Source organism: Phragmites australis, chromosome 3 (assembly GCF_958298935.1).
Source record: "Phragmites australis chromosome 3, lpPhrAust1.1, whole genome shotgun sequence".
Classification (NCBI taxonomy): domain Eukaryota; kingdom Viridiplantae; phylum Streptophyta; class Magnoliopsida; order Poales; family Poaceae; genus Phragmites; species Phragmites australis.
The window spans coordinates 23,625,266-23,637,709 of record NC_084923.1 but is presented as its reverse complement, the minus strand read 5'-3'; the positions used below and the strand labels follow the sequence as shown (position 1 = coordinate 23,637,709).

The following is a 12,444-nucleotide window of genomic DNA, read 5'->3' as shown; positions in this document are numbered from 1 at the left end:
CCCCAGTTACAACTCGAAATACTGTGAGTTACAACTTATGGGATGTACACAGACATAAACTACAGTGAGCATACCTGCAGAATATATATATATATTCCAGCAACAACAAGAGGCACTCGGAAGCGGTCCATTGGAGTCGGCTTAATTGAGGTTCGCAGCTTGGGAAAGTTGGTGTGGCTCCAGGCGTTGACCGTGGGTTCGTGCAGGGTGGTTCGGCAATGACACACGGGTTTAGCAATGGATCCGAGTAGACAATTCATGGTGAGGATGAATAGTCTGGTATTCGACAAGGGAAGATCGAAGTTTTGGTCAGACGCCAGATGGAATGGTGTATAGGTGATTAGGTGTGTTTTGCGGATGTGCATGAGGTGCGTAGGTGTTGGAGGGCGACAGGAGGATGCAGACACGAGGTGTGCAAGTGCTAGAGCGCGATAGTAGGTCACAAACACCGATGAATATTGCAACAAGCACAGGAGGAGAGGTAGTTGACCTGTTGGCTAGACCTCAGACCGGTGTTGCGATGCTCGGTGATGAGCATGGGTTATCGATGGTGTTTGATCGTGGTGCACATGGCGACTAGTAAGAGTTCACCGATGGTGTCTAGATAGTTTGCGAGCACATAACAGATAGTCCAGGGATGGATGACGGACAGTCACTTGGAGGGTAAACATATCATGGTGCAGGGTGGACAAGCTGGTGGCGATAAGTCAGTCATACCACGGGTAGCAGAGATGAAGAGACTAGCAACAACAACAACATAGGAGCGTGAGGGCTAGTGGTGGTCATTCTCTGTGACATGGCAACACGTGGCACGAGATCAGGATGTAGGTTTGCATTAGAGAGGGCTTGCGTGCTTCCAAATCAGCAAGGGCACAGATCAATTCAAGTTGTGCACATGGGTTTCTGAAGTGTGGATCAATGGGCGTGAAAATACATCAAGGGCTGAGTTGGAAGGAAGTAGAGATGTTCCCTACTTGCAACTGGAGTAATCTGGTTGATCTGGGGCTGCAGGAGGGTACAATGTAAGACATCGGAGAATTGTAACCTAAACAGTCAGTTGAAAGAGCAATGCTTGTGTGGTAATTTCTATGTGTAATTCGGAAAGCAACAATGAAGTTCTCAGTATCAAGAAGCAATCAATTGGGAGTGTGGATGTCGGATTTAGTTGGTTTTTTCGTGCGACTCCCAATAGGGAGCGATTTTTCTTCATGAAGTCTGGTGATTCTAGTTGTATCTACTTATGTGATGACGCGGGCTACCATGTTGTTGGAGTAAGGTACTATCAAAATCAAGATCTATAATGGAGTTGTGTGCTTCATGGAGTCAGGCATGTGTCAAGGCTAAAGAGAAATATGATTTCGCTCAAAGAGGTTGCGTTGATAGAAGAGAAATGTGCTCAGTTGCAGGTGGAGTCATGGAGTCTAAAATTGCAGGGATAACAATGTCTTTGGAAGGTGGTGAGTCTGAGTAAAACTTATCGGGCAGCTCTTGTTGAGCGGTAAAGGTGACAACTCAAGTCCGATATACATGGAGGTTCGCGCATGACAGCTTCAAGATGGCGCATTATTCGCCAAAGTAGAGTTTGTTGGATATTTGTCAAAAAATTGTACAGAGTTAGTTACGTATAGGACTTGGAGTTGTATTAGCGGTATATGGCAGAATCCTAGTAAGACTCTAGGTGGAGTCCTACTAAGATTGTTGTAGCCAGACCTACTCATAAATATGAGATGAGGGCCGCTGTTTGTACCATGATGATATAATGACAGGTTTGCAGGGGGCAACGAGGCTGCAGAAACCTCGAGAAGTGACCAGTGTTGCTAGTTGGGGAGGAGTGTCCGTAGTTATGCTCTAGGGATATAGGTTTCGACTGAACCTCGTTAACAAACAGAGATGTGCCTCTGGTGTCATCTATGATCGTGTATATTATCTTGGTAGATCAATCTGTTAGCTTCCACTTATGGCAAATTTCCTAACAGTTTACACATCAGGATCTAAATCATGGTGCTTACAATTTTGTGACTTATGTGGTAAATTTTCTAGCTGTGTGATGGAACTCACTTGCGGTTGTGTGAGCATGATTTGCCTATGTAGTCACTGTACTAGTATGAGCGTGTTTGTCAACTCGTACCTGCAAAAAATGGTAATAAAATTACTTATAGTTTGAATATTTTGTATTTTTAAAAAATGGCCGCAACTTAGAGTAGGGGCGGGCCCAGTAAGGAAAATGGGTGTATTTATGTACACCTAACTTTTTATACAAAACATTTTCTATATGTTGTATTCAATCCAAGCCCCATTGACAGTAGTCAGGTTGCAGCCCAAGTCGTAGCTACTGCCATGTGCAGACACACTCACGCCCCACCGCCCATGGGCACAAGTCAGGCCCAGGTGGGGCATGGCGCCAGAGCGGGAGCGAGCTAGGCGGGCGGTGACGGCGGCAACGGCTCAGGTGCGGGCACGAGCACGAGCTCGACGGGCGACGACGGCTGCTACGTCGTGGGCACGAGCTAGGCGGGCTAGCGAGCAACGGCTACAGCACAAGGACGAGCGAGGCAGCGGGGGCACAGCTGTGGCGACACTGTAAGACTAAGTAAGACTAAGATTTGGTATTGAATACTGATATCATCTAAAAAAGAATTGGTACTGATAACGTGTGAAGTGAAGTAAATTGACATCGTGAGGAAATCCAAACCAATCAAAAGCAGGTTGACAGTACATTGATTCCTCTTGTTTTTGTGAGATCGGTAATTCAAGCGTTTGATGTTTTTCTAGCTTTGGTTGTCCAAATTCCAATGCTTATGTTGACAGATACACAGCAAATAAGATCTGGTTATATTTGTTAGATGGAAGTTTGCTTATCAGTTTACATAATCTCTTTGGAGTCAATCTGTGCTATTTCATGTAATCAGTAAACGGTTACAGGCTTTTCAGTACTGTGTTTGCAACTATTCATTCTTATCAGATGATGCATAGATTTTCAAATTGTAACCGACCTTTCCCTCTATATTGTTTACAAAGACTTGGAGTGTAGGTCTATTCCAAAAGAAAGAAACAACTCTTCTTTTGGTCATTGCTTATTCTTCCATGACGGTAGTATGAACAATGACTTGGAGTGTAGGCAAAACAGCATGCAAGTCTGAAGAACATGTTTTTTCAGTCATTGGTCATTGCTTATTTCTTCAGGATGGTTTTGTGATGGGAATACTCTCCAGGCTCATCAATACGCAGGCATGTCACTTCCCAATAATCATATGATTTGTTTTATGGCCCATTTGGTTCCCTTGGCTGTTCTTGGTTGACCATATGAGAATGCATATTGTATAATGATAGTATTTGGCTTTTTTTTTTACATGTAGTGCTGATAATCAGACTGCATGCGTAGTGGCTTTTTTGTCTAGGATATCCTTTGGGCTGTTTTGTTGTACTCCAATGCAAAATTGAGCAAGGTTATTTGTTGTAGTGTTTTAGTGTATTTGTTCAATGTTCATATTCTCACATGTTCATATTCTCACATGTTCATATGCTTAACATTTTTAGTTATCGAGAAAAAATTTAGTCATGTATAATATGGTACGTACACCCAATTTGAAAATAAATCTTGGGCCCGCCACTGTCTCAGAGTTACTACCAATTTTACTTGCGTGAACCCTCGGGCGTGGTATCTTTTTGACTAAACTTGTTACATCCTATAGAAGTAGGCAATTAGCCAATCAAATGCTACATGTCAACCACCGCTAACCACAACATTTGGAAATATGCTCTGCCTCAAGACTACATTATCTCACAAGGTCACACGAGTCCTGCATTTCGAACTACACTGCTCTTTGCCCACATATGCTTGCTACTTGCAAGGTAGCAACACCAGCTAGCGGTTTTATAAATCAGCACTAGTAACAACTGATCAAAATTGGTTGGGGTTGATGATTTCAATTTGCATGTCTATGAGTTCGTGCTTTTATTGTATACCATTCTGTTCGTGGACAAGAATCAAAATTTTGATCCACCATGATTCATGACACGTTAATGCACTTCTGATTGATTAAGAAAAGAGTACCACTTTCCTCAGGCCATCTAGCAGTGCATTGCACTCTCTTAAGCTTCTGAACATGAATGAGTACACAATGCCGAATTTCAACAGCAAACTCTTCAGCACTAGGAACTAAGAGGTATGATATCAACTGTTTGTTTCTCAAATGTAAACGTTGAGAACAGTCTATTTAGTATTGTTCGAGAACAAAAAGGGCGTGGTTCAAAGTGCAAACATTGATAGTTAAGGAGGGGGAGGTTACTGATGGCGAGATATAGACTCAGATACGGTTGTAGCAGAAATTAACCTACTGAACAAGTAAAACATATACTACTAGTACAGTTTCTTTCCCAAATCAACGTTCTTGCAGGCAGAAACTTATGCTACTCCTGTACTGCACATCTCGTGGTTAAATATGAGGGCGCCAGTCAATAAGAACAAACCACTACAACAGTAAGTTATTCTTGTTCAAAACCTGGTTCATTAGACTTGTAGGATGAGGAAATAAACAATACTATCCAACCAAGGACGAATGGTTAGCCCATGTTCAGTTGCTCCATGGTCATCCGAGGACGTTTTGCTGCTGCAGCAGACACAGCGTTGAGTTGGAAAGAAACCCTCTGACCATGCTGAGGAGTGTGCTGCTGCTCGTTATCCCTTTGATCCTGTGAGTAGTTTGGATTAGGATTTGCGGAGTTTGGGGTCAGGCTAGGGTTGGCTTCTTCATTGTTGTCTTCTGTTTCCTCAACTTGAGGTGGCGGCTTCAACGGCAGTAGGAGTTGATAGTTTGAGGCCAACAGTGTGTCCTGCTCAGGCGGCAGGGGAATTGAGCCAGGAGGAGCAATCGACTTGGGAAGAGGGATTCTGTTTCGGCTGCGTGCCAACTCAAGAAGAACCTATCAATATGAGAGAATAACTTGTTAGCCCAAAGTACTGGAAAACTTCTAATAACTTTTTACTAACCACAAGAGTCAAAATATTAAGCAATCCTTCTAATCCTAACCACAGGAGAGGCAGAAAGACATGAGCTCTACCACAACATTCATAGACTTTTTCATTGCACTAATCTAATAGTCGCATGAAGACAGTAAACATGGGAGACTAACTCTGAAGATTGTTTAGGTGCTCTGATGTGATTTGAAGATTTCTAACAAAGAGGAGTTGATATTTTGGTTTGTGGAGTAGAGTTTTTACAGAAGCTCTGTAGGAATTGTGTTGGTTAGATTTGATAGCAAAACAACTGTTTAGGCTGTACAGGTTCAGCTGTACGCTGATGAGTCTTACTCCATATATGAGGTAAATTCTTTCCTAAATTTAGACATTGTTCACTAGAGGTCAAGTCGTCTCTATAAAAGGATAGCCTTGTAATCAACCACAAAAAAAGTGACATTTGGACATCGACATGGCATACAAAACACAACTTTGAACAAAATTTTCTATTGTATTATATTTATAAAACCCAGAAAATTATAAAATCATTAAAATACTTTTTAAAAAAATCTCCGCATATCATCTTCACAGAGAGTGATAGCCAGAGTCATGACTATTGACTAGACACATCCCGATAGCATCACTTGGTGACTGGTGGTAGTACCCATCATAAACTAAGCAAGAAAGAAATCAGCTACACCTTTCAATTGCCAATTTGCTAGTTTCCAACATTCTGGTTTTTCTTCTACCCTGCTATCCCTCCACAATTGCTGACCAGACACCTGCATGCTGGAAATGCCAGCACCAGCCGGTTCAACATCCCTAAAATCTTCGCAGCAAAGTGGACCCATAATAATAGCACGAATCCTTGTAAAACCCCAAATAGCCTTCTTTTAGTGGAACAGTAGTGGAGAAACTGACTGAGATAATCAACATAACATTTTATGGGGTGACCAAGATATAACTAGTACACATCCAAAATTATGTGCATGTGTTAGCTGTTAGAATACAGCCTATGACACCGAGGGATCAAGTTAGATAACATTATGTGTACTTTCTGAAGTTGGTGCAGAAATGGTTCCCAAAGAGATACAGATACCACACTAAAAAGAACTCTTATCAGCAAATTAAGGATCTGTCACAACGCAATATAATATCCTTACTTTAGTAATGCCTCATAAGTCATAATAAATAATATAAAAATCAAAACCTTGTTTAGTTGGTGTGCTGGTGACATCATTAAAGTCCAGCAACACATTCCAAAACTTGTATTATCTTCTAGGTGTAGTAAGGGAAGAACCCCAAACCCGTTTTTCATATCTCTAACACCCGTTTACCAATGAATAGCCAGATGGAGTGCTTGATTTAGCATTTGGGCTTCTTAAGGTTGGTTTGTATGAACTTATCAACAGGTAATAGTCCAGTAAAACACTTTTGATCAGGTTAACTAGTCAATCAGCATATTCAAAATATTTGGTTAGCCTGTGTGTTTTCAAATAATCTGAACAAAAGCTTCATATTGTCTTGTCATAGTTAGTTGCATCATGCATGCACTAATATAATTAGTATGTTGAGAGCACAAGAAATAACTAAGAGGCAGAAGTATAGAATGTAACCTAAAAACAAAAGGCAAATTGGTCCTATGCAATTTTGGCATTCTGCCTATAATTAATGTTTGATAATGTTGGAAGGATGTACATGTTAGGAATAGCAACTTGTATTCCTGGACGCCTTCTGCTCATTGAGACGAGCCTTCACAAAAGCAATATACTCAGAATCATCTCCTGTAATGATCATGTCATCAACATACAAGAAAAATAAGAGTCCAGCCACGAGAGGAAGTGTGAACAAAAAGCGCAGGATCATGAGCACTAGTAGAAAAACCAACGGCAATGATCACAGAAGAAAAACGCTCAAACTAGACTCGAGAGGCTTGCTTAAGGCCATAGAGAGAATGATGAAGACGACAAACCATGCCCTCAGGAACAGAATACCCTGACGATGGGTGCATGTAGACCTTTTCACGTAACTCACCATTAAGAAATGCATTCTTGACATCAAGCTGTGAGATGGACCACTAACGCACAGAGACAACAACAAGAAGAGTGCACATTGTGGTCATGTAGACCATTAGAGCAAAAGTCTCATCATAGTCATGACCATACTCCTGCTAGAAACCTCGAGCGACAAAACGAACTTTATAGCGTTCAAGAGAACCATCAGAGCGGGTCTTAACCTTATAGACTCACAACTCACTTGCACGTCATAGGACGAATATGTGGGGGAAGAGGGACTAGATCCTAGGTGCTAGTGCGCTCAAGAGTAGCAAGCTCTTTTGCTATCGCATACTGCCATTCCTGATGAACAACATCACAATAAGAAGACAGCTCGGCAAGAAGTCGAATCGAATGACGATCATGAAGAGAATAGAGATGAGAAGGTAATGGAACTGAATCGCCGGAAGGAGATGGCTCAACAGAAGGCAGCACAACAAGATGGGAGACAACACTGGACGATGAGTGTAGTGAAAAGGAAAAGCCTCAACAATGCCAATAGGAGGAGGAGCATGTGATGCGGGGGCCAAGGGCGTGGAAGGCACCAAAGAAGGCACAACAGGAGACAGAGCCAACGGCGCCTGGGGAAGAGAAGAAATAGTGATGGGTGTGACAGGAAATATGTGAAAAGACAGTGGCTTGACCAAAGAAGCTGAAGAAGTGGAAGGAGATGTATGAGGATAGAAATGACGAGACTCGTCAAATGTAACATCCCGAGAAATACGTATCCAGTGAGCAACTAGATCCCAACACCGATAACTCTTATGCTCAGCACTATAGCCAAGAAAGACACTCAACAGCTTGAGCGGTTAGTTTGGTGCGTTCACAGGGCGAGAAGAACATAACAAGCACAGCCAAAAAGACGACGACAAGAATAATTAGGAAGGCGTCAACATAGATGCTCAAAAGGAATCCCACCCTTGAGAGCAGAAGAGGATTGGATATTGACCAAGTATGTAGCAGTAGAAACCGCCTCAGTCCAAAATTGAGGTGGGATAGAAGAGGCAATCATAAGCACACGAGCTGTCTCAAGGAGATGATGACGCTTGCACTCAGCAACATCATTCTGAGCTTGAGCCCCAAGACAGGAGAATTGAGACAACGTATCCTGTTTAGCAAGGAACAAAGATGCTGAAAAAGAAAAACGCTAGCAGAATCAGCACATAAAACACGAATGGGAGTGTCAAATTGAGTGTGAATCATAGTGGCAAAGCGCTTATATATAGATAACACCTCGGTACTGTAGTCGTAATACTATAGCAGATCAGTGAATAGTGCTCTGTGCGTAATGTAGATCTATCTGAGCCGGCAAGAGGGAGTCGATGAGAGCCGAATCGAATCAAGAGTGGAATAGATCTAGATCGGGACAAGTTGTTGTGTCCATAAAGAAAACTTACCTCTAATACCATGTTAGGAATAGCAACTTGTATTCCTGGAGACTCTAAGCCAATATATACATGTACATGTGACAATATGTAAAGAACCCCTTATACTGTAAGGATATTACACAGAGTAATATATATATCTAACGGTACAAGCATGAGTTCTCATTAAAAGTCAGTTCCTTTCAATCCAGTTATAGTCTTCCTCTATCAAGACGCAATTGAATAACCACAGTGAATATGCAACAGTAAAAGTGCAATGTTGAGTAAGAACAATGGGAAATATGAAATACAAACAAAACAGCATACTCTGATGCAACAGACCTTTAAAGTACAAGCGTATTTAACATGAAGATTCAACCCTTCCAGTATCAAACGATGTGTTATTCACATTTATCAAAACTTCAGAATGTGACTGAAAGGGCATACACAAGATGAGAGTATACCAACTGATAATGTTATCACAGCTCAGATAAACCACAAAAGCACATACACCTTTTAGAGGACCTCGAATTGTTCAATTTTACTCTTGTAGTCTTGCACCCTCCCACCTAGTGGTATGGACTATCCATCTGAACGTTTCAAAGTCTATATAGCCAGTGATACGATGGTTGTCACTCTCCTGTATGAAGGGTGGTTCCTAGACTATATGATCCCCTTGTAAGTCCAACATTTTGTTTAAGGATTGGAAATCGTGAATTGATCCAAACATGGGAAGCAGAAAAATTATCATACTCTGCAGTGCAGCACAAGAGTGACAATTATTATTCTACTGAGATGATGAGGGTCAAACTACAGGGAACCGCTGGGTCATTGCATCAACAGGCTAAAGATGTCCAAACATTAGTTTATATTGGAAAGAAATGGTAAATCTTAGAACCAACGAGGATGTGTCGATTTTAGAAAACCTGATCACATTTATAGACGAATTCATTACACCACATGACTTCGCCCAAACTACAGAGATACAATTCCAACACTAGAGAATGATGTGAGCAAAAATCTCATCAGTGTTATAAACCAAAAGCGCAAGGCAACACAGAAATCTCAGGTTCTCGCCACTAACCCAGAAACATCTACAACAATTAACCCAAGTTCAAGAACCAACTAATCGGGTAACATAACTAGGGTTCGTAGACTCGACCGTGGTAACACCAATCCACGGCGAAAAATACGATTTTGGAGCGGATAAAGCATGAACAAACATGGAAGCCAACTAATTTCCCAAAGTTGAGGAACAGAGGGGGTAGGATTCAGAGTGGGGTCGGTACCTCGCGGGGCGGCGGCTGGGAGAAGGAGAAATTGACCTTGGCCTGGATGGCGATGCGGACGTCGTCGGCGTCGATCTGGGCCTTGCCTGCGTGGTCGGCGTAGACCTGGGCGTCCCCGAGCACGTCGGCGACGTAGCGGTAGGCCAGGTCCAGGAACTGGTGCACTACGCGCGGCTCGTACTCGCCCTCGCCGAGCCCCATCGACCGCAGGAGCTCCCGCACCACCCGCGCATCCCGGGGCTCGTCCGCGACGGACGCCCCAGCGGCAGCCGACGGTGTTGATGGCCGCGCGCCGCCGGTGTCCATGGTTGGCGTGGCTGTGGTTGACCCGTCTCAGGGGAAGATCGGAAGAGGCAACTGGGTTGGGGTGATGGTTCGCAGTAATAAAAATGTATTTTACTGTGTATAGGCTCTCTGAAAGAACAAGCTGCGCTTTGGCTGAGTGGTTAAGGCGTGTGCCTGCTAAGTACATGGGGTTTCCACACGAGAGTTCGAATCTCTAAGCGTCGCAATTCTGTTTTTTGTTATTTTAATATTTAAAGTTTATTTTAATACGCTAATTTGACATCTGCTTTTTAATCTTCAGCTTATTTCAACTGCTAATTCAGCACTCTTTTTTTAATGCTTCAACAAGAGGCTCAAACACCACCATTTTAATGTCATATCTAGTACATACTTAAAAATATATTATCTATAATACTATTATAGCATATTTTAATATTATTATAATATTTTATATTTTTTATCTTCAACAACTATCTTATTACTACATTTTATTATTTTATAAATTTACAGTGATTCTTGATAAATAGTGTTCGTAAGTCTACAGTGATTCTTTGCAAATAGTGTTGTGATAAGTCTACAGTGATTCTATGTAAATAGTGTTAAGCGAAAGGAGAGAGCCCGACTAATTTGAAGTACTAAACCTCCTGGTCATATCACTGTAACGGTTGATACGGCTACTGAAGCCGTTTGCCGGCTCTACCTATCGGTATACAGTGCTAGTACTAGAGCTGACCTAAGCTAGTAGTTTATTCCACCCCGACCTTTTACACACTTTCCATCTTATTCTTCTCTGGTCATCTGGCTCCTTTATGGTTCCACGCCTGTAAAGATCACGTACTCAAGGCACCACCTCCTCCGAAAGTGAAATTATAGAGTGCATGTGCAACGGTACATAGTTAAACCGGTTTACTCCTACTGTTGCGTGGACTATACATTCACACTAGCCTATTTTTGTTTTCACTATAAGTAAAAGGATTAATCCGTGGTTGATAGTATGACTCTAATAATTTTATAAGTTGGTTCTACTCTTAATCAATTAGTAAAGTGACATTAAATATATACACTCATATACTCATACATCACTCTTAAGCTTAATCCAAATTAGATCATATATCACCGCATATCTAGTTCACGATCCTAGCATGCATTACTAAAATTCTGCCCTCAGACAAATCGACAAGTATTAATAATGCTACCGAAAGTCGTCATCCATTTATAACTATTTAAAACATTGCATTCCTTGTCGTCAGATCAAGAAAAGAAGATCACGTTGGGTATGTTTGATTTTGCAAATATAAGATCCAGTTGGGGCACAGGAATTAGGTACACTACTGCAGAACAGGTGATCAATATCGGTTCAAAAATGTGATCAGTGTCGGTTTATGAACCGACACTGATTAATCGGTACTGATAGTCAGTGACTATCAGTGCCGGGTATAGAACCGGTACTGAAAATCACTATCAGTGCCGGTTGTTTGTTACCAACCGGCATTGATAGGTGTTTCTCGTTTTTTTTTTAAAAGCGTAGCGGTTGCCGCCAGTACAGTGCTATTTTCAAATTTTGGACGTTGCCGAAAATAGACACGCATACATATCAAGTTTCATCACAGCATATATACACAACCACATATAAATTTTATTTATAAAACATCAAGTCTCGTCACAATATATATGCACCGCATACTTATCAAGTTTCATTACAATAATCTTATGGAGTTTAAGATTTCTTGTGAACCAATGGGTCTGAACTCTGCCCTTTTTTATGGGTTGAAGGTAACGAGAAAGACGATCTAATTTCATGGAACTCGCCTGTTGGATTGATGATTTCGTCATTGATAAACCCGATAAGTTGTTCTTGAAGTGCGTTAATTTCATGAGGCATGAGACGTTCTTTGGATAGCTCGAGGATCTGCAATTTCAAGAATTGAATAAATCAATACATATGATTTTTGCGTATCGAACCTGAAAATTAGTCATCAATGTGTATACCGCCTACCTCAGGATCTTCCAGCAGGATCGAATCCTCTGTGTTGAAGCTGTGCATGAATTCCATTACATAAAAACCACATAAATTATTGCCCGGGCCCTGCTTCCTACAAGGAAAGCCATGTCGGACTGTTCATTCTTTCGTGTATGGCCTGTATCTAACGCTCTTCTTGGTGTATCGCGGGTACACTCTGTATGTGTGTGATTATTACCGTAAGTAGACTTAGATTCAATCAAATCAAATATTACAAGAGTAGTAATGAAATGGTCGGTTTTTACCTTTGTAGCAAGTCAATGACGGGTTGGTAGGTTTCTTTCGGATTATTTTGTGAGTTGAAAATAAAGATCTTGCTAATATCTGACTGGATAACAAGAAGGATCCAGTGAAAACTGTACATAGGTCACTATAGGTTAGTTGGTCCTAATTTCTAACGATGTATTGCTCAAAAGGAGTAGAAACACGTACCCCTAGTGGTAGGGTAAAAGTATATATTTCTTCAATTGTAGCT

At 41.5% G+C, this 12,444-nt stretch overlaps 1 protein-coding gene across 1 annotated transcript; it reads right to left on the bottom strand.

The window, feature by feature from the left end:
- Nucleotides 1–4,202: 4,202 nt before the first annotated feature.
- On the bottom strand, nucleotides 4,203–10,054 carry LOC133912669 (transcription initiation factor TFIID subunit 9-like). Its single transcript, XM_062355519.1, has 2 exons — nucleotides 9,665–10,054; nucleotides 4,203–4,923 (listed from the first exon to the last, which is right to left on the bottom strand). The coding sequence occupies exons 1-2, from the start codon at nucleotides 9,968–9,970 to the stop codon at nucleotides 4,564–4,566; spliced, it is 666 nt and encodes a 221-aa protein (XP_062211503.1). The 5' UTR covers nucleotides 9,971–10,054; the 3' UTR covers nucleotides 4,203–4,563.
- Between the last annotated feature and the right edge of the window lie 2,390 nt (nucleotides 10,055–12,444).